The sequence below is a fragment of the Tetrao urogallus genome, assembly GCF_951394365.1.
Source record: "Tetrao urogallus genome assembly, chromosome: 1".
NCBI lineage: Eukaryota > Metazoa > Chordata > Aves > Galliformes > Phasianidae > Tetrao > Tetrao urogallus.
Genome location: NC_136813.1, coordinates 149,291,988 through 149,314,830, shown reverse-complemented (window position 1 = coordinate 149,314,830; position 22,843 = coordinate 149,291,988). Strand labels below are relative to the sequence as shown.

At 40.2% G+C, this 22,843-nt stretch overlaps 1 protein-coding gene across 1 annotated transcript in view; it reads left to right on the top strand.

Moving 5' to 3' along the window:
* The window catches only part of PLXNC1 (plexin C1), a gene marked incomplete at both ends in the record, with an annotated part of 65,339 nt that overhangs the window by 19,940 nt on the left and 22,556 nt on the right, over nt 1-22,843 (top strand). The window contains 14 exons of the mRNA XM_079549372.1: nt 335-449; nt 1,453-1,597; nt 4,580-4,649; nt 5,984-6,059; nt 6,179-6,235; nt 10,277-10,416; nt 11,660-11,839; nt 13,181-13,268; nt 14,167-14,373; nt 14,490-14,681; nt 17,822-17,921; nt 18,980-19,081; nt 19,467-19,570; nt 22,619-22,660. Of these exons, the coding sequence (XP_079405498.1) occupies nt 335-449; nt 1,453-1,597; nt 4,580-4,649; nt 5,984-6,059; nt 6,179-6,235; nt 10,277-10,416; nt 11,660-11,839; nt 13,181-13,268; nt 14,167-14,373; nt 14,490-14,681; nt 17,822-17,921; nt 18,980-19,081; nt 19,467-19,570; nt 22,619-22,660 (1,618 nt within the window). The remainder of the gene's footprint in view (nt 1-334; nt 450-1,452; nt 1,598-4,579; nt 4,650-5,983; nt 6,060-6,178; nt 6,236-10,276; nt 10,417-11,659; nt 11,840-13,180; nt 13,269-14,166; nt 14,374-14,489; nt 14,682-17,821; nt 17,922-18,979; nt 19,082-19,466; nt 19,571-22,618; nt 22,661-22,843) is intronic.

The window sequence follows — 22,843 nt, the reverse complement described above, 5'->3', positions numbered from 1 at the left end:
GGTCAGATTCAGAGCTGTAGTCAAAATTCGGGGTAATGAAGTCTGTCCCTGACTACCAAGTCTGTTGTTACTTGCCAAGCATCTAACATTTGCCTGAGTCCCATTGACTTAATTAGGTCCCTAGAGCATATATCAATGCATTGTAATTTATTTCGATAAGCAGAAGATTTCGCTGATTGTTTCCCTGGAGCTTTTTGCAATTATAACCATATTCCCTGTAAAAAATCAATAGTTTTCCTGTAAAAAATCAATAGCATACTAAATAAGTTGAAGTACAGTGTCTGAAATCAAAGCCACCATAAGGAAGCTAGTATAATCTTATGTATAATTTTAGGTGCACATTAAAAGAAAATTGTACACGTTCAAACAGCACAAAGGGTTGGCTTAGCATTTCACATGCACCTGATAAAGATCTGAAAATCCTGCTAAGGTTCCCTGCCAAAAATCAGGTATGTACACCCAGTTTTATGCATGTTTGTTTACTGTGACTTAAAATGTGTCATGTTATTACTTATTGCAGCTTCCCTTCTTTTGACATGATGTTCCATACGTTAATCCCTCTTACCTCAACAATTGGCAAATGTATTGGAAAACTGTGCAAGTTGAATATGTAGACCAGACAGATGTTCTCTTCCTCTCCTATAAAATATATCTTGAAGCAACATCTTCATGATGTTGTCTCAAAAATTTGCTCTACTGACAAAGACAACTTTTCCATTATATCACTGTGTTAGTTATTTTTATATTTCCAGTGACTATGTATTGAGTTCATTATGTAAGTTCTGAGCTTTGTAACAAGTTATTAAACATTCACTGGGACACACATGCTAGCACAAATGCGTCTTTTAAGTGCTTGATATTAGTATTTGCTCAGTATCTGTTCTCAGCAAACATAGCCTTGAGTATTTGATTATCAAGTATGGTGACTGGCCACTTAATCTGCATGGTATTGTTTCTGGTTTCCTGATTGAATGCATTAATGTGCTCACATTTGTAAAGCACTCTCAGCCAGAAACAAAGAATAATTAATTACGAGACAAATTCTGTTTCATAATTAAGTGCATTTTAGGTATGGATGCAAATGTTGGCTCTCTGTGAGGATTTGTAATTCTTACTCAAATATTTTGAAGGAACTGTAACAGCATGTAATACTGCTACAGCAAAATTCTTGTTTTAAAATCCAAAATAGTCTAGATTGCTCCCCTCACATACATTAGAGATCTATTTAATTTGTGCAAGTAAGCAATGCTGTTCATTTCTGGACTCTTTGTATTGTTTTTCCAGTTGGGAGAGGTCTTCTCCTTTGAGAAGCTGCCTAATGAATTGTCTGCTGCTGAATAAAAGATTATATTTCTACATTTCATAGTTTGAAATTTTCTGTAGAGGCAAGGGGGCTATTTAACAACTATTACAAGATATCTATTGAACGCTTATGTCCTTATCGTTTTATAGATTTCTGTGTCTGCAAGTATAAGCAAAACCCTTACTTCCTGTATAATAAAAACTGTAAAACCTATTGAAATGCCTCATGAAAATGTAGTGCTGGAAAACTCATCCTGTGTCTGCAATCTCGCTACTCCAGTGATACTGGATCATGGTATGTCTTAATATTACATTTATTTAATACTTATTTGCTGTCATTATTATTTATATATTTGTTACTGAAGAGAACTGTGCATAAATACAGATCTTAGAACAGTAAGTAATACTTTATATTAAATGTCATTAAAAAATTATTCCTATTTTGTCAAGTGATTTTGAGTATACTTACAGTACTCTTGATCATTAACAATTTGTTATTATGAAGTTCTCTCTAGGAGTAATAAAACACATTAACCTGTTACTAGAAGCAGCTTCTTCAAATCAGCCTATAGCAGTGCAGTGTCTCAGCTTTGGGGCCTACATTTACATGATGCAGTTAGGAGATATGTAAGGAAACTTAGGGAAGCTGCAAGGCCAGTCAAGCTGGCTGGAGCCATGGAAGCAGTGCTGGTGCAATGCTCTGCTTTGACAGATTAACCCATGTTAGCCCTTCTCTCACCTGCAAGCTGAATTTGTTTTCAAACCAAGCTGTACCAGCATAAATACAAGGAAAATCTCAGTGTGAATGTCTGTATAAAAAATAATCTCAACATTCAGTGAGCTCTTTCAACCTAATTTAGACACTTGTGAGAAAGTGATTTTCTTCTAAAAGAGCAATTTCACTGATGTATCAGTCTGTGTCTGACTGAATTTCTTTAATCTTTCTAAGTTATTGGTTGAATCCATTTGCACTCGTTCTTTTGCTACACTGCTCGCAAGTTGTTCTCAAAATTAGAGACCTGATCTGTACTGGATGCATGAATCGTGATCTGTTTTGTGCATTTTGTGGGTAACTTGTCCTGGAGAAACTGGCTGCTCATAGCTTAGACAGGCGTACAGTTCTGTGGGTGAAGAACTGTGTGATGGCTGGGCTCAGAGTCACAGTGAACACAGTTCAGTTCCTTGGGCAGCTGGTCACAGGTGGCATTCCCAGGACTCAGTCTCAGGGACAGTTTTGTTTAGTAATTTAGGACAGGAAGGCTCTGCAGAGGGATCTGTATAAGCCAAATCAATGGGCCAAATCTGGCCACATGGCGTCCAACCAGGCTCAGTGCTGGGTGATGCATGTGGCTCATAACAACTCCATGCAGTGGTATGGGCTGGAAAGGTGCCCAGCAGAAAAGGGCCTGGGGGTGTTAGATGACAGCAGTGTGCCCAGGTGGCCAAGAAGGCCAATGGCATTCTGGCCTGCATCAGAAATAGCAAGGCCAGCAGGACTAGGGAGGTGATTGTGACATTGTACACAGCGCTGATGAGACTGCAGCTTGAGTACTGTGTTCAGGCTTTGGCCCCTTGCTACAAGGAGGATATTGAATTGTTGGAGTATGAGCACACAAGAGCCGTGCAGCTGCTGAAGGGACTAAAAAAAGGACTTACGAGGAGTGGCTGAGGGAAATGGGGCTGTTCAGTCTGGAGACGTTGATGGGACACCTCTTCACTGTCTACAGCCACCGGAAAGGAGGTTGCAGGGAGGTTGAAAGGGGGGAAGGAAGAAAGGAAGCAAAGTAGGGAGGGAGGTAGGGGGAGGGACTTGGAAATACCTGCTATTCGGTGCAGTCTGGTGGATTTCAAAGGTCAGCCCAGGTCATGCAGAAAGCAATGTTTGTTTTCCATAAATTTCAATATAGACAAAATCAGGAAATCATTTTTGACAGTATTCTTTCTAAAGTGTTTAAATAAACTTAGAAGAAAGCGTTGCCAGACACTGATAAAATTCAAGCTTTTACTTATTACCCCCAGTAAAATATTGCATTTTAGTAGCTCATGGTTTGAGCTCTCATACGATGAACAGGGAAGTCATTCAGTCAATTTTGTGCCCTGCAGACATCTCTGCAGACATGTAGATTTCTGAAGATAAAAATGGTGGAGGATTTCAAAGTGTCTGTACATGCTCATCTACATCTTCAATTACTGAAATAACTTTAAAGTCAGACGCTTTGCTTTCCATTTAGCAAGGTATTTAAGCACACCAACAGTCCCAAGGGTTGTTTCTAACAAGCTGTCAGGTGGCCTGTGCAGTAAGCGCCCAAGTGCCATGCTGGCATGTGGAGCCAGGAGATACTACTTATTTAGCAATTTAAATGTAGCCAAAGCTGGTTTTCATCTGAACAAGCCAGCCTGTGATAAAGGCAAAGCTTTTTCTACCTTTGCAAGGTGGATATACTTGAAATCTGTGTAGCTTTCCTGTATTAAAAAGCTATCCTGCTTCTTAGCATAGGAAAGCTAGGAAGGTCTGCACACGTGGGTTTCATTTGATCTCAGACACTCATTCATTTTGCAGACGTACACATCTGCAGGCACACAGATGAAAGAGACCATGGCTTAAGTGGTATATATCTAACTCTGTTTTTCGATGTGGTATTCTGCTCATGGGAGAAGATCCTCTTTCATTCCACAGCTGCCAGCGAATTGTCGGTATAGTAATTACTAGCTGAAATAATAGCAAATTGACTCATGCAATCATAAAAGATTTAAATAGGATGAAAATTGCTACTGCATAGATTACAAAAGAAGACTCTAAACCCAAGTGAGACAGAGAGATATAGAAGTACAGTATGTCAGGGTCTCCTGCATTTGAACAGTCTGTTCTGTTGTACTGGAAATCTTGAATTCAGGGTCTGGCTGTGCCACAGGTATACTGTGTGTTCTTCAGGAGATGATTTTATATCCTTATTTTGTGGTGACATTTCCTTATTTATATCTTGTCAATAACATTATTTGTCTGTATCATGCATAGGTGGCATATAGCTCAATTAATGAGTGTGTGCGTAGCGTTTGAATAACTTTGCAGAAGGGCGCTATGGGAAGGGACAAAGGGGACTAGGGAAGGACAAAATCTAGTTATTTTTATTAGACAAAAATGTGAGGAATATGTTTATGAGGGATAGTGGGTACCACGTAGAGAACGACTGAATGCACGCAAGTCTTCAGGTCAGTTATTTTTTAACAAGTATTTCATGTAATATTCAGCATTTGTCTAACAGTCACATTTTTCCAGATTGTCTGGTCCTTGAAGCATCGCTGTCCTCAAGCTCTTGGAATATCACAGAAACATTTCAGTTGGAAAAGTAAGAACCTGCTTCCTACTGCAGTTCTTTGGGAGGTTTATGTGTTTGCACTGGAAGTGTGACTGTTCTTTTTTTGTTATTAAGGAAATACGTTTCATTAAAGATAGCCGAATCCCTTTTCTTGGCCCATTTCCTCCTTCTCCTCTTTTTTGATTGCCTTTAGAAAGATACTTCTTCTGATGACTCTTTTATTTAATGGGACTCTAGCAGCTGTAGGAGAGGTATTACAATGACTGAATGACTGAGTGCCTGAAGAGATAATAAAGGATGTCATAATGACATTAAAATCCTTTTTGTTCTTGTGAAAAAGGTGCCTCTGGTACTCAGGATAAGACCTAGGTCAGAGAAATCAAGAGAATCTGTGAAAGTCACCTTATGGAGCTGTTCTTTAACTGAACAGGGACATGATTCAAATGTGGTACAAGGATGGCATGAATACGTTTTAACAAGAAAAAAAGGCATCTAATCTGCTAACAATGACAAATACCTGTTGTTCTGTACATATATGTACTTTTTTCTTTTTCAGAGCCAAAGTCATTGTTGAGAGCTTGCAATAGAACAATGCAATTGTTCTCTGCCCAGTAGATGGCCAAAACCTTTACGATACGTGGTTGTTAAAATCTAGGTCTGACTAACAGATACTCCAGGTAGCTGTAGTATTTCCTTTCAGAACACCTCTTTCCTTTATGAGGAGGCTAATTCATAGGCAACTTGGCATGAAACTGAACTCCTGCTTTTTGGGAAGTAGCACATTGCTGCCTGGTCCCTGGAGCAACATAGAGAAGGAACTATTTTCCTCTAAGGCACAGCTGTTCCCAGCATGGATGGAGCTGAGAAGAGCATGCTGCTCTTGGCCATCCTCTGTGCTGATCAATGCATCAGATATGAGCTGGTCTCCAACGGGCCTATTTTTTGGTAAGGAGAGGCAACAATAAATAAGAAATACTTGCTAACACTTATGCACACAGAGTAGAAGTTTGGGAAGTTTGCCCTATATGGGATGGAATGTACTAACTGGCCACTTACATATCAGGGAAGATCAGAGCAAAATAAAATATAACGCTCTGCCTGCTTCTTGCTTTTCAGAAGTATATGACTTTCAGCGTCTTAGCACAGACTCTATTTCATACTAAATTTGTCCTCAGAATAAGCAGAACAGAACAGTAGGTTTGGAGGGTAGACTCAGGTTATATTTTACGTATTTCATTACATGCTTGCCAGGTTTTTCTCTTGGATTTGTGCATTTTTTCTGTCACTTGAAATTTCACATTCATGACTGAATCTAGATTTGAGTCCCTTTTTCTTACAAAATCTCTTGTTCTGTGTATTAACAGCTGTTCACGGTGCATACACGACGGTGAGTGTGCCAGCTGTAAGTGGACACGTGTCTCTCCTGCCACTGCCTGCCAGGTGAAGTTTGTTGAGGAGGCCTGGAATCCCCTGTGATACCTTTTCGTTGTATTGTTTACATCTGAGCAATACTCTCTCTCTTTCTTGTCCTGACATGGAGAAATGCTGATTTTTTTCAGGATATTTGCAGTGTCCAAAATGCTTCCAAGGATATCACCACAGCCCAGAAATCAGAGGTCAGTTAGCATTTCGAGATCAGCATTATTGAAGTACTGTGGGCGGGGGGAGAAATTTTTGCAAAATGAGAGGACTTTGCAGAGGAACTCGGTTGTGGATGAAAAACATAGAAAAGTAATGCGTATCTTGGATTAAAACTGTTTTTCTTAGTGCTTGGTTGATGTTTAAAGGTACCAGCAAAGTTTGGGGTTTCAGATCCAGGCATTGAGATAGTAAGCACCGCGAAAGTCACATGCCTACCTCTAGATGCAGTATTTGCAGAATCACTTAAATTCCATGTTTGTTATGTTTAGGCACTCCACAAAAGCTTGTGGGTAGAGTGAAGATGGAACTAACCTCCATCTATCCCACTCAAGCTGGATCACCGGAATGGAAGTGTTACTGGTGGCACAGTACCTGTCTGGATCTGGTTGTTCAGTTCTCTCCTGAAATCATAAAGACTGTGTGTGAACTTACTCTTTCTTCCTCGTAGAACAGCCTGTTAACCACAAGGTTATCTCTTTATTCTTCATGGTCATGTGGTTGTTTTTTTTCATAAAACTGAGCAATCTTGTCATCCATGGTTGCTTATGACATGCAGATATTAGGAGAGGAATGAGTAGTGAAGAAAAATTTGATTGATGAGTAACTACATAGAGATTTGCTCCCTACCCATTTTGGTTTCTGCTTTACTGTGAATGATAGCATGGTTGGTATAAATAGGCACTGTGTTCTTATCTCTAAATGTTTCATTAGAACTATACAAACTTTTACCTGTGAAGACAGGAATTACCTCCTAAATCCGGCCATTCAGCTGAGGCCTTAAACAATATCACAAAATTTGTTTTATTTTCCACAGAGAAGAGGGTGATTTCAATACTTGTGCTTCTGAACATTAATATTCTGGATTTGGTGTGCATACAAAGCATTATTGCTGGTGAAAGAACAGAGGAAATTCTTTGCTCTGCTTCCAAGTGCATTAATTTGACGTTGGTAAATAGTTGGACTTCTTTGGGAGATGGCTTTCTTTCACATGCCTTATCTGGAAAAGACAGTGATGGACAAGGCTGTGAAAGCACTACAGGCAGCCCCAAGACAGATGTTTATTTAGACATGATTGATCCTTTCAGAGGGCTTGAAATTGCATTTGAAATCCTGTTTTCCTTTGACTACTGGGGCTTTAAGAAGAACATACTGGAGGGTCAAGAAAGAGGATTTGTGTCTTCCCACAACCCCAGCACAGCATTTGCATTAATACATTTATTTTGGTGATGGGAGCTCCAGCCCTCCTCCTGTTTCCAGCTGCTGGTTTCCATGCCTGCACCCTCCTCCCCTTGCACCACAACAACAGCAGGAGTGATTGTGCACGTGCATTTGACAGGGGAACTGATTTGGCTGGAAATCAATGTTTTCTTTCAGCAGATTGTTTTTCAGCTGGGTCGGCTGCATGATCCATGTCTCTGTGTGGCCTCGGAGTCCTATGCCAGCTCTGTTGAAGGAATGCAGGGACAGGCATGAGCTCCCCGGGGAGGCAGAGGCTGATTAAACCAGGCCATTGCCAAGCATCTCACTGTGACCTGCAGCCGCACTAACCACAGCTCTGAGGATGTGGCTGTCACTGTTTACACAGCCCCAGGGAAGCGCCGTGCTGTCCGGGCTGGGGCGAAGTCTCCAAGTTCAGAGCTCTATTGGAGCTGACAGGGTGATGCTGATTTACATCACCTGAGGACCTGCTGCACCCTTTCTTTGTGCCTCTCTTTCATCACCATGGCATCGGTGTGCCTCACAACTTCTGGCTTTTATAAATGACTTTCTGCCTCTGCTGTTTCCTTTCCTCATACTTGCAGGAGCCTCTTCTAGCTAAGCAAGGGCTGCGTGTGCAGGAACTGAGGGGCAGCGGATCCCTTGCTCTGAGGAAATAAGGACTGCCAAGCTAGCTGGCCTGCGAGAAAGCCTTGCCTTTCCCGCTTTCAGCTTCTTTGCTGCTGAGGAAAGTGCTGCAGATTGCCCCAGGCATGTCTGAAGACTGGCTCTCCAGTGATGGAGGCAAGCTGGCCCCAGAGCTGCCTCTATGTGCCTGATGCCATCGAGCATGGCAGGGTGCAGTGAGGAGGCCCACGTCACAGCACTCTGGTAAAGGCTTAGCTGGGGTGAAGCTTCTTCTCACCCTGGTTTCCACTTAGCTTAAAAAGAGGGAAGAAGGCAAGCAAAGCACTCTTCACAACAACCGCACCATCTTTCTTTGCTTATACACCCAGTGGATGCGAACTGCAGTTCGAAGAGGCCTCATTTTCTGCCTGCACCCCTGGGCACTCTGTTTCTGCCTGCTGCTTGCTGTCTTAATGTAGCTGTGCAGGTCTCCGCGTGCTTCTGTGATACTGTATGATCCTGCTGTTTGCCTGGGGGAGCCCTAAGCAGTTTTGGCCTCCTTTATGTAGCGTTTGGCTTGTGACTGTGTGTGACACCGGGGCACAAACAGAAGGACAGGGCAGGATGTAGCTGCAGTAAGGCACTGCTGTTTTGAGGGCTTCAGGATCTCAAATTTCTGCCTCATTCATCTTCCTCACTTACCAAGGGTTAATCTGATCCCCAGGTCAGGGTGGGAGTGGACTTTCCCCTTCAGCAGTTTGTCAGCCATTTCCTTTGCCCTCCTCCATTATTCCTACCAGAAGTCACCTTGGAGCAAAGGAAATTCATTAACAAATTCCTTGCTTTTGCAGCCCTTTGGCCCTGGCCTTTGCCCTCCATTGCTCTTTCCTTAAGGCACAACCTGTGGCTTTTAGTCAGCTGTGACAGGTCTCACATTTGTTCTGCATTGCTTAGGCTTCTGATGGTAGTGTGTGGGGAAAATGCACTTTCTGAAGCAGGCAGTGGCTTTTTTTTGCAGAGGACTGGAGTTGGGACCCACATCATCCCCTCAGAAAATAAGCCTGAAGTCTTGCTGCCAATCTGTGTGCACAAAAAGATCAGTGGGGAGAAAACTGCTGTGGCAACAACATTCTTAGCTTTCCTAAGAGGTTCTGCACTAGCTCTCTTCTCAGTGTCAGGGGCTAAACTTATTCAAGAATACATCCACAGGCAGACTTAACAGAAATCAGGATAACCAGAAAACTCTAAAAACTGAATTGAAACTGGTTGTGCAGGCAATCTAAAACCAACCCAGAAATCATTTCCCTGAGGAGGTTTCAAACATTTTGTGATTTCACATGTGTATTTTCCCGTTGTTTTTTTTTTTGAATGTTTACTGTTTTCTTTTGATATCTGAAAGATGCACAGAGAGGAACCTGACACTGATTACTGAAACAGGGAAGCATCAAATCTGAGTAAACATGAGATGCTGTCAATCACATCATTTCCATAGCAAATATGCTAGGAAAAAAATCTCTTTCTTGGTGCTGTTAGTAAATTAGAGTAAGTAAATGTAAAGATACATAAAGAAAAACATATAGAAAAGTTTAAAACTAGGCACACTTATATAAGACTGACAGCATCACCACAAACTAGGGTTATTCTTAAATGCATGGAGATGGATTTGTGAGCTTTGAATCAAAATGGAATACCAAAAGATTTCTGCAGTTGTGCTTCAGGTAGTAAAGCTCATTCTGGGCTGTTTCTTGACTTTTCATTCTGGGATTTGACTCTGCTTTCCTTTTTCAGGTCATGAGAAGTACCTTCATTTGTTTCTCCAATCTCTTATAGTGACAGCACTGTGGTTTTTGTCTCATGTTGTTTCGTAGTTCTTCAAGAATCATGCAAAATGTATCATTTCAAACTGGGTTTTCATGATACGTACCTTCCAGCATGTCAGATTGTGATTCCTTTTGGCAGATTTCTTATGAGATAAATTGAAGTATAAATTATGTAGGTAAAAATAGTTGGCTTGTAAAGAAGTTGTGATTGACAATACTTCCCAGGATCAAACGTAACAAGATCTGAAATTAATAAGAAAAATGCATCTCAGTGCCATCAAACCCACATTTCTGAGCGGTGGTTGTTTTTGCTGCTGTCTAACTGCCTAGCCTTTTTATAAACAGATTTTGTTTTGCTTTGTTTTCTAATAGCATATCAACATTCATTCCATTGAGCCTTTGTGGATTTCTACGTTGGGCAAAAGTGAAATAACAGTCAAAGGAGAAAACTTTACACATGCATCAGGCATAAAACTGATACTGACAGGAAGCAGTGGCTGTAAACAAGAAATGTGAGTTAGCACAGCTCTGAAAAGTACTGCTGTTTATTTTGCATAGTGTAAATTGTTTGTTTACACTCCAAACCCTAAAATTTTTCCCTAGTTGCACTATTGTGTGAACAGCTGTCCTTGGACCTCTCCTCAGCAAAGGGGGATGCTCTGCACTCCTTTAGTTAATCTTCCACATCGTATTCCCAAAGGATGGAAATGAGTGTGGTGTTTGGGTACAGTACAAGATGTGGGGTGGGTAGGTGGGAATTTTTCTCAACACTGGTTAGGGCATGTCTGTATATGTGGCCATTTGTTTCTTGCAGCAGGCAACAAGAAATTAGATCACAGGAAGACCAAAAACCTCAGCTTTTGTTTGGCTCTCCTCTGCTTCAGATTATTCCCCACATATTCTAGGCTTTGGCTTTTGAAGGCACAGACAAGACGCCAGGGAAGGAAATCTCTCATGCAACAACTTGTACTTTTCTCTATTGATGATTGCACAGTGTAAAACCCTAGGAAATTAGGCTATCTTATTCTCAATCAGTCATTTTCAGTAGCAGCTGCAATGGCTGCCTGCGATTACCAAGCCCTTTTTATATAGCTTGCACTTGAGCAAGTGTTCATATGGTACTGCTCAATTTTTACTTCAACCATGAATTTTCTGAGAACCGTGGAAAACAAAAGAGAAGAGAGGAAGGGAAGAACAGAGATACAGAAAAAGAGTGGAGAGAGAAGAAAGAAAAGGAAGACAAGTGTGGGGAGGGAGGAGAGAGAAGGGGAAAGAAGAAAAGGAAAGGAGAGAAAGGGGAAAAAAGAGGAAGGGATGGCAGAGAGGAAGAAAGAAAGGAGAGAAAGGGAGGGAAGAGCAAAAGACAAAAAATGAAGCAAGAAAAGAGTGAAAAAGAAGAGTAATCTGAAGATTCTCATTCTTGACTAGCTTTTGAGCCATTTTTTTTGAACAGCGTACAAAATAACAGGAAAATCACTCATTGCATTACATAGCCTTGTCCCAAGGCCTTGAGACCAATATCCGTACCATACTGTATAATTATGGTGACACATAGCAACTTCATTCAAAAGAAGCCCTACTTTCTCTTTTCCACTCCGTGCTCTCTCTCTTCACTTCCATCTGGCAGCTCAAAGATTCATTCCTTTCCTCTCTTCATCCTTTATGTTAGGTTATAGGCTTCATGTAGTAACACCAAACGAGTGACATAATGGCATCTGTGATTCAGCATCTGTGACTGTTTTCTTTCTCCTGCAGCATTAAAGTTAGGAATGTGATAAATGATACACAAATGACATTTGCTCTCCCACCGATGCGTAAAGAGGCCAAAAGTGTATGCATACAGGCTGACGGGAGAAAATGTTCGCCACCAGTCACCCTGCATTATGTTTCACTGCCAGCATGTTTTGGAATCACACCAAATACCTCCTGGATCAGGTAAAGTTGTCTTTCTATGCTTTTTATGTATTTATTAAAATGTGGTTCCACTAAGCCAGTATGCATGAGCATTCTTCCTTGGCCAGGCTGCAACTAATGTGAACATGGATGACTGCGGTGATGTGTTGTGGAGGATGAATTTCTGTCAGTGAACTAATTTAACATTTAACGTATAAATAAGGTCACAACAGCTGCATGGATGATTCTGTGACTTGTAGGATTCCATAAACTCCTAACTGCCTGTCTCAAGTCTCCACAGTAGAAGTTAGAAGTCATCTCTTCCAGCTAAAGCTAAATCCAAAATTTGCTAGCACATGCAAATTCAAACTTCAGTTAACTTTCTTTCAAACTCTGATGAATTTCTTGGTGCTCCTATACGCTTCATCTTCAAAACAATATAAAGTATCAGTGAATTGGAAGGGAAAGTACTCAACACTGGAAATGGAAGGTGCAGCCTTGCTTTAGGACTGGCTTCCTTAAAGCCAAAGGAGCTTCTCCTTTCAAGCCTCTGCTGCGTTCTGCGAGAAGCTCTCAGCTCTGGTGTCAGACTTGCAGGGTGGTTTGAGACATTCTCAGGCACAGCTTTCCACCTGTCCGTCTGCCTGTGCAGCAGAGTAGCAGAAGGGATTTTACCTGCTTTCATGTTCTCAAGCTGATATCTTGGCATCAAGCACTGCCAAGTGTGGGTTTGAGGTAATGCATTGGGCTGGCAGCTGCAGCAGACTGAGCAGCTATAGGGCACGTGCCCTCGCCTCCAGGTGAGGTGCAGCACAGACAGCTGGAAATTAATAATACCTTAAACCACTCCAACTGTGTTCAGCAGAAATGATGAGCCAGCCCTTGTATACAAGCACCATTGTGTGTGATGAGACAGATGGTCTGAACATCGACAAGCATGTTCCCTGCGAGGTGCCTGGCACCATTGGTTTGTCCTGAGGAAGACAGGAATTAAGCACAGACAGAGCTGCTTCAGGATAGAGAAGTACCATGATGCTCTTTCCTCAAGACAGAATATTAACTTGCAGTCTAGTCCTTAGGCTGTGAGAAAAGAAAACACAAGAAGAGTTTTTTTGAAAAAGAGAATGTGTTCATAAGCTTTCAAGTCATTTGGTTTTGTGCAAAAGCATTTATCATAACATTATGAAGAAAAGATGGCATTACGCTATATAGCTCAAATTATCTTGTCCTGCATGTTGACTCTATTTTATAGGCTTCTACCAAAGGAAAATGCATGAGTAATTCATTCACAGCTAAAGCTTTAATAGGGAGTTTATGTAGGAAAAGAGATAATTTTAACCTTGCCTTCCCCTGCCTTTTTTCTTTTTTCTTTTTTTTTAACAGTGGTGGTCGCAAAATAACTACAACTGGTAGAAATTTGAATGTGGTGGACAAAGTGATTATTTCAGATGACCAGAGATCAAACCTCACCGTAAGTCTTAATCTTCTTTACAATACCAAATGGAGGTCTATTAAGAGATTAGGTTTTGTTCCTAAGGTTTTAGGAGGATCTCAGCATTTTTCAAATGCTTATACACACTTAACATCAGTCATCCTCCTAAAATAAACATGACCACTTGTAGGATTATGGTTGCATATATTCTGAGTACAGGATCATGGATAAACATAAGCTACTCCCCTGCATGATCCTCTGTGACATTTTCTATGCTCCAGAGACTTGTTCCAAAACTGTCCTTTCTTGAGCATCCCCTCAAGCTCCAGATGTGGTTCAGTTGAAGGAGGGGATCTTGTATGTCTCTCTGGCACCCACATGGTGCCAATGCCTCAGCAAACAGGAGGAGACGAGATAACGTTGGGTTGAAAGCCTTCTTCCAAGGCTGTGAGGAGGTGTTGCCCCCAGAATTTGTAGCACAAAGACCAGAAAACAGTAGCACCGCCCCGTGGAGTTGCCCATGGGATGGATGTCTATAACAAACTCTACTTTGGCAAGTGCAGGAGTGGAGAGAGGCAGTGCCAAGGGTGCCAAAAAGCTTGTTCTGCCTGTCTCATAGGACCTGCATTGAGGGGAAGGAAGGAGAATTCGTCATCACTATTCCCATCTCACTGCAGGAAATAGCTGCCTTTGCAGTGTTCAGTCAGCCTTAAAACAGCTCACAGAGAGTGTGGCAAATATGCTTAAAGGTCGACACAGTCTCGACAAAGAAACTTTCTCAGGTGCTCTGCATGCAGCCGTGATCGTAGAGAAGACATTTGCCAGTTATCTGTGTGAAGTCAGGAAGGCTTTAAAATCATTTTGATTGCCTCTGTTTGTAACTATACACACTGTTGAGTACTTAATGACTGTCGCAGCTTTGCTATTGCCTTTCTAGATCTCTGAGTATCCTCAAAACAAATCTGAGTATCATTACTTATCGCCAAGTCTGAGCCATGCAACGGAGGGTAAAGTTGTTGATATGATATTTAAAGTGGAAACTGCCTTTGTACCTTGTGTCAAATTGCATTATCACCCTGACCCAGTGTTCATTAACTATCAGCTGCACACTGAGCTGGATCCTGATCTGGAATTAAAAATATATGTAAGTAAGTTTGAAAGTAATAAACTGTAATTACTTATTTAAAACAGTCATTGAAATTTCTTTTACATCTTACCATATTTAGTGACTGCTTATTATATTCAATTTTTTCCCTCTAGAAAGAAAATGACAACTTGAATATTTCTAAAACTGAGGTAGAAGTTTATCTGTCATATATGAATGGTTCACAGACTGTGAAGATACACTTCAGTGTCCAAAATATTACTGAAAAACCAGACCGAAGCACCATACTGTGCAAATTCAAAAGGGAAGGAACAGAAAAGATTGACTTTTCCACAGTGAAAGTTTTTGTAAGTAGAATTTCCCTTTATGCAGTTTAACATAGGCTGTTTATACAAATGTTGTAGAATGTACCAGCATGTTCTGGTAATGAATATTCCTTTAGAGGGAGGAATTGGGTGCATTCTCCCCTCTCCTGGTACTTGGTTGTCTGGTTATATTCCTCACATCTAAGCAGGCCTCCCCAGCATAGGTATCACTAGCAGTACTGAGTTCTTTTCCAGATTGGTTGCCATCGTAGTATAAGAAGTGGTCTGTGCAGCCCAAACTGAGCTTCCTCCTTCTAAGCTCCAGGAGAGTAGCAGCTTGTCATACCTCTGGATGCAGCACAGAAATTAATAATAAAGCATTACTGGGAGTGCCAGGATCTGTAAGTAATCTGCTGCAGTGTGACCGAGAAGAAAGGATTCTGTCCTCCTGTTCACTTTTCCCCTTTGAAACTAGTTAAGTATCTTGATCACTAAATGATCAAGTGCATTGTAATCACTACAAGAGAAAGCATTTCTGAATGAAAAAAGAGGTAAAATTCAACATGCACCGAGGAGACCAAAATATGAATACGCGGCACAAAGCCAGACCAAATATGAGAACATTAGCATGGATTCCAAGGCTAAGGAACATCTTAAGATATTTGCTCCGTGATAAAGATACATTTATTTTTTAAATGCAGTTGTCACCATGGTTAAGGAAGAAAAATGATAGCGGACTTTTTTGCAGTGTATGCTGGTGTAAAACTGGTATAAAGCAGAAATAACTGTATTGACTTCAAGGCATATGGCATATAGTAAAGATTAACGAAGCTATTCTCAATTTCATATCACTGTTAACTGATCTCCCATCTGTGGATTCTGGCCATCTGAGCCACTTACAGCATAGAAAAGTCTTTCTGAGATGGGTGTTGAATTTGAATACTCACATTGCCTTGCAATATCACATGGCCACCCTGCAAGCTTCTTAGGAATAACTGTCACTGAATGGTCACCACCTTGCTAGGACAAATCAAATGCAGTAATCATGTAACATTTTACTTCTGGTGCTTAATTTTTTTTTTTTTCCAACAAGAAAAATGTGAAAACAGGATATCATCATGTGGTTGTTTTTTTTTTCAATTGTGCAAATAAATAACTGTAAAAAAGTAGATCCTCTATGAAGAAAAGATAATCTGGGTGCTAAAGATGAGATAGTCATGGTTTATGAACAGGTGTTTCTCTTGCCTCAGTTTTCATTAAGAATTAGGATGTCAAGTTTGGGCTGAAAGACAGGATGATCAGTTTGCAAAGAAGAAAATGCCATTCTATTGACAGAAACAAGATTCAGGCAGATAAGGGGGCTCAAGGCAGGAAGAGTGGGCTCATTCCCATCACAGCACAGAGAAAGATCTGGCACATGGTATTATAGACTTGGTACGAAAGATTCAAGAAAAACAGAAACAGTACTGTATGACTGGAGATCACCAAATATACAGCCAATATTTAAAAAGCAAATAGAACAGAATTCAGCAAAAGTTGGTTTGCTCATTTAATCCTCACTCTGTCTTAGGCTTTACATTGTGTTTTGAATGAATGGCTCTCTAGAAATAAATGGAAAATGGGATAATCTCCAACTTCTTTTTAATAAAAGCAGATTGTACTGCATCTGTTTACTTGGTAAGATGAGTGATTTTCTCAACAACAAACAACAGTTGTATGTACCTGGAAGTAATTCAGTAAACTACTTAACATGGTCATTATGAAGATGCTAGAAATTAAAACAACTGAATGCTGTGTATGGGAGCTGACTGTGGGCAGTGTCAATTTTTATATAGATATTATTTAATATCACTAGTGACTTGAGCACAAAAATAAGGTATGCGCTAATAACATTTGCTGATGCTGCAAAGCTTGGAGGCATTACTGATGCAGAGGAAATTTCAAAATGCCATGTAGGAAGAATGAAATGAACATAGGAATAGAAGTCAGATGATTTCAGGTATTCCATGTTTAATCTGATTCACAAGCAAAATAAATAGAAGAAAAGACTAGGAAAGTTGTGATGAAGATTAAAGATGCTCTGTGACCTGAAAATTAAATGAATGCTTTGCCTCAGTTTTCAGTAAGCAGAGATGAGTAGCAGAAATGTCTGCTTTAGGAGCACTCTGGTTAGACATAACAAGAGGAGAAAGGCAGATACATTAATCAAGTTTAGCTACCAATGCATTCCAGCCTTGGAAAAAGCAAATGGGATCTTAGGAAGGCTCAGACTAAAAGTACCTTGTATAAGATGTTGAAAACTTGTAAACAATGAAGGAAAAAATACATTTGCTGCAGGAAATAGGCCTGCTTTCTCTTCTGTACTTTTCAGCCCCCGTATGAAACGTATGAAGGCTGCATCCTTTCAACCCTGTGGGTTTTCTTTGCCTGCTCATGTTGGTATAGCAACAGTGTGACCATCCAGTTGGCAGTCTGCTGGCTGCTCACCTTCTGTGACAAGCCAGCAATTGAATCACCAGATCTCTGCCTTCCCTGCTGTAACCCAAAATAATTTAAACCCAACTCTCCCTTTCAATTATCTGAGCCTCATTCCTATCCCCAGCACTTGGTGGTATTCTTTTTCTGTATCAAAGTGTATTTTTACTTCTAGTCTGTTTATAATCTTAGCTACCCTTTATTTATGTGTTTTCACAGTCCTCTCGGAGTTCCTTCTTTGCAAAATTTCTTCTGCCGTAATCAGCAGTGGTCAGTGCCTGAGTTCAGTGTCTGACAGGCTTCAGAACTTTGGTGTATTCCTAAGAACTAATGTCTGTCCTGCCTTTGGCAAGCCCATTGGCTGTGGACAGTGTTGTACATGTTTTGTGTGCTGTATTTGTTCTGAAGCTGACCTTCAGGAGCACCCAGCAGTCCTATGTGAAGAGGTTGAAACATCCGCAAAGAAAAGGGGAAGAGGACGATGGGCCAGGGCCTCTATTGCAAATGTTCCTTCCCTCATTATCAGCTGGAGTTTTACTTTGCTTTCCTGCTCAACAGATAGACACTCTGTGTGCAGAGAGATGTTTTTAACTCTTGCCTTCCTCTCTTCAAATGTGCTTCAAATAATTTTGTAATATATGTGAAATGCCGCTGTAAGTATTGCTGAAATACTTGTCCTCTATTAACACAGCCATTGCTTTTTTCAGGTCAAATTAGGAAATTTTGAGCTTGAAGTCAAACCAACATCATCATACATATATTTATATGTCCTTATTTTGCTACCTATTGTAGTGGGTGTCATAATTGGTAAGTACTATCACACATTTTTAATTTTTTGATTTGCTGTACACAAAGAAATGCTTGAAAAGAAACTGAAACATACAAAACAGGAGCGAAACCTTGAGCTTATTATAAACTGAAATTTATCAAAAATGTACAAAAATATGCACAAGACAAGGCAAAGTTAAATCTGGTCTGGTGGTGCAGTCCCATCTCACTAGATGACAGCATGCTATAAGGCAGTCATTTTGACCATTTTGCTGTGATTATTCACTAGCATGTAGTGTGGCAAGCCTTAGGATCTGTATTTTTATGTAAGGCAAAATGCTCAGGCTTTTCCAACAGTCTCCCCTCCCTGGGGGTGGATGAGCCCCACCCAACTGTTCATCCTCAAGCATTCATTGTGGTGCTTCTGCTTAGTCTCATTGGGATAATTTATGAATTTGTAGGTCATTATAAAAATGAGGAAGAACCATCATTTCATAATTGTCCCCTTCTCCTTTTCTCACTCCTGTTTTCTAAATGTCTTGACCTGGTTATGTATTTGATACATTTCGATTTATTGTAATAAGCTTGGTGTTTGCCTCTTCTTTTGTTTGGTTGGATTTCTTGTTAAAAAGTGCATTATCTTTACATGGATCGTATGTGGCACCTTTTCTCTCTCAAAATAAGCTTTGGAGAATTGAACAGTCTAGAAGTGGATTTCCTTTTCAAAATTGCTTTTCCTTTTTAATCAGTGCTACCTTAAGTAGGCCGTTAGTAGTGGAAGTGGTCGTTATACGCTGTACCTCACTGCACAGGCTGTGTGTAGCAGTGTGCTGTACATTCAAATAAGGTTGGATTCAGAATTCCAAGATGTCATTACAGGGAATGTTTTTTTATTAAATATGGTTTTAGATCCAGAAAACTGGGGCACATGAGTACTACCACACTGATGATGGTAGAAGCATTAATCCATCTGAAGATTGCAATTGTATGTTAATCTCCATACTACATTAAATTCTTAATAATATTAAAATATGACCTTTATGGAGTTGTCTGTTCTGAAATTTCTGTACTCAGACTCTGTTTTCCTTCCCTTTTAGTGGCATTCATAGTTACTAGATACAAGTCCAAAGAGTTAACTCGTAAACAGAGTCAGCAGCTTGAACTGTTGGAGTATGAGATTCGGAAAGAAATACGCGAGGGTAGGTATAAAGAGATTTATAGTGCTTCAGTGTATTCTGTGATCAGTGATTTCTGATCTGAAACTGTCAAGGAGAAGCTCACGTAATAATCACTTTAATTTAATGTTGCTAAATTATTTTTGTGGTGCATCAGAGTTCCTCTTTAATGTTGGTCTGCTCCTCAGTAGCAGATAGCACTAAACTAATAGGATTGCATGTAATAATTTCTTTCAACAAGTGAAACTAAAAACAAATAGCTACTTTCCACCCCCTAATTGCTTCAGAAAAGCAAATCCTCTTGACTGAAAACTGTTTTTTAAGGAACATGTATTGGGTCCACGTTTTAACTGTAGAGGTGATTTTGTGTGAAGTAAACTAACTCTCTGGGGGGGGGGTGTTTTTACAGGATTTGCTGAACTGCAGATGGATGAATTAGATGTGGTGGATAGTTTTGGAACTGTTCCTTTCCTTGACTACAAACACTTTGCTATTAGAACTTTCTTTCCAGAGGTAACTATTTACAAGTCTTTCAGTTGTCAGCCCTGTATAGTAATGAAAAAGCTAGAAAGATAAGGATCAAATAACAAAATGCTACACAGTCTCTGCATATTGTTTTCATAAGAAACTCTTCTTAGATCAGCTACCAAAGAGCACTTTAAGACTGCGCATCTCTATATTTAACCAAGCCTAAATGCTGTAGTTAAAGCACTGCTGTTGAATTTTCAAGGGTTGTGTATACATCAGCTTCTTTTTGTCCAGCCTCGCCTTTCAGGCCACTCTAACAAAACTATAATTTGCCCATTGCTTTTTTGATCTCATGTGTTCATTTCCTGTGCTATAGTTAATTAAAGTAACAGTCAGGCTAGCTAACATGCTAGCTATCATCATGACATTTCCTAATTAGACTTTTAGAATGAAGAGATGGCTCTCGGGTTGTGCTGACTGCCTACTTCAAGCTGCTGACAGAACTGATAAGACCTTGATTCAAAGAAATACGAATCAAATTCTTTGAAATTACATAAGTACTTAAGTACTGTCCTACTTGGAAGTGGATATTTTCACTGGTCTTTGGAGTAGTTTATGGCACTGCATAATAAAAGGACTGGAGAAGCCTTCACTTGAACATTTTCCTTATATATATATATATAAATACATATATTTGTATTTGCTGTTTATGTGGCACATTGCTGTGCTGCTAAGTGCATTTGCCACAGCTTTCAAAATTATACCGTGATGTTAAACAGTGCTGACTGGCATTTCCTAATTGGCAAAAGCTCTGGTCTCAGCTGTTAATATTTTGTTGTGTAACTGATGCCAATGAGTGGAAATGTTTGCTTAGGTGGTGTTCTAAGTTATAGCTGGTATCTGTTTGTTTAGCTGCATGCTGCTTGGCATATGTCACTCATCACTGCTGTGGCCTCGTCCTGCAATCTTGTCTGCACACTGCTTTGCTTTATCACTGCATGTAAGCCCACGAAAGACTCATCGTGATGAAATTAAACCCACGTGACAAATGCAGAATTGGACTCCTGCTGGTACAGTGCCAAATGAAAGTTACTAAATCAGATTCATATTTAATATAGTACATATGCATCATCTTTATATACTTGAGTCCACTTTTCACACTGCAGGAAGTTGCAATATCTCTCCTTACCCTGCTATGATGCTGCCAGTCTAATTTGTATGGGGAGAATGGGAGGTTTGAATTCAGTAGGCCAACAAAACCTGCTTTCTGCCTTTTTTCATTTCATTTTGTTTTACTGGGCAGAAGTGTTCATTTTGTGTAAAGAAAATAAAAAGGGGAAAAAAAGGCACAAAGTGTGTCACTCTATTGCATTATGTAAGATCAGAAAAGAACAGACTCCTCTTTTTTTTTGCACGGGGGCAAAGTGCACCTTTGTCTGAAGATGTTATGAATGTTGCCTTGCCAGCCCTGAAGTGTTTCCAATGAGGATTTTGTCTTAATTTGAAATACCTATAAATGGAGGAAGTAAACTTGCCTGTTAGCTCTCTGCAGACATGTAGTGTTAGGCAAGTTATTAAATGTCTTATGTATCAATCTTTCCTGTTAAGTGGTTATCATTTACATTGTGTGAGTGTTCAAATATACCTTGTGCAGTGTGGATGTGGCAGGAGAGAAATGCTTTATTAAGCAAATATTACAGATAAGCAGAAAAGACATAGTAGATGGCAATCTTGTGTCAGAAAGGTCAAAGTAAGATAAACCACAACTTCCCTTGCTAACTTGATGTGTTCAAATGATATCTACATTTTGCTCATTCTGCCTTCCAGTGAGTTCAGTGGGTTTTGTCTTGTATAATCTAAGCTGCTCAAACATGAGCATCAAAGCTGTTCACTGAGCATCTTCTGTAGTTGGTGTAAGGAGAGACAGCTCAATGTGATTCATCCTACTTGCCTGAGACATCTGTCTCAGAATGAGATTAGTTGCTGAAGGAGGGAGTCAGATACCTAAAATTAAGAGTGATGCACTCCATCTTCATTCTGAGCTTCTAGCTTCCTGCTGCTCCAGTTTTCTATATTTAGTCCAGCTTGGTAGCTTTTGGTTTGAGCTTAACACTTGTAGGTGTTAAATTAAACAGATGTTACAGCTATTCTTAAAGTATTCATTATGTTCAGCCTGATTTTCACTTTCCTTGTGAAATTTGGTTTATTACCTCTGTTCTTTCTCCATTTTCCACATTGTTTGGTTTAACACTAATATGACTGTTCCCTGTTTGCAACTATTTTTAACCTTCTATGTGATTCTGGTTGCATCACAGATAGTGGGGGAGTAGGGAGAGAAAATGTTACTGGTAGGTGATGTTAGGGGTGCTGAACAAGTTGTGAAAAAGATGAGAATAGCCAGTAGAGGAAGAGAAGGGTAGAAAAGAAGAAAACCTGAGGCATGTGGAAAGGGGAGAATTAAGAAACGAAGGGCTGCCAGCATCACAGATAAAATATTTGCAATGGTAAATATTTTTAGTGTAAACTTGGTGCTAAAGAATGCTGCACTTGCAGTCTGTGAGAGTCAGACGAGGAGCACATGCAAAGTGTCAGAGAATTGGGGGTGTCCCTGTGTTGTGATAGCCTTCACTAGGGCTGGGTGTGCAGTGGCACCTGTGTCTCTGACAGCATGGACCTCCTGGAGAGTTCATTTGGGAACATTCAGAAACTGCTTTGAAATGAATGGAGGCAGATGAACTCAAGTGTCACTGTGCTACAAAAACCCTATCATTGCTTTCCAGCAGGATGCAGCCGGGAGTAACCCTTCCTCATTTGGAGATGAGGGTAATGAACAGCCTTTCCTGCAGAGCATTATTTCACTGCTGTGCTAGTGCAGCTCAGCAGCATAGAGTAACACACAGTGGCACTGAAATCAATACCAGGTCATCTTCTGGAGTTTACTTTTCAGTGAACCTGGAAGAAGTCATTGTGTAGAGGCCAGGATTTCCATTGTTTTATTTCAAGTTGTATGCCATTGGGAACATGCTTGGCATCTTCAATGTGAAACTTTTTGTATACATCAGAATGATATATATCACATGTCTTATATTTTAGTCAGGAGGTTTTGCATCCATCTTCAGTGAAGACATGCCACAGGTAAGTGTGATATGTCTCAATAAATATTTTTTCACAAGTGATTGTATCCCTTATGGCTGTGTTGTCCTATAACACACCAAACTGCATTTTCTGTATGTTCTTTTTCCCTATGGGGGAGGTTACATGGATTTATGTGTAAAAGAAATTTGATATGTAAGATTCCATTACCCAGTGTATATTTAA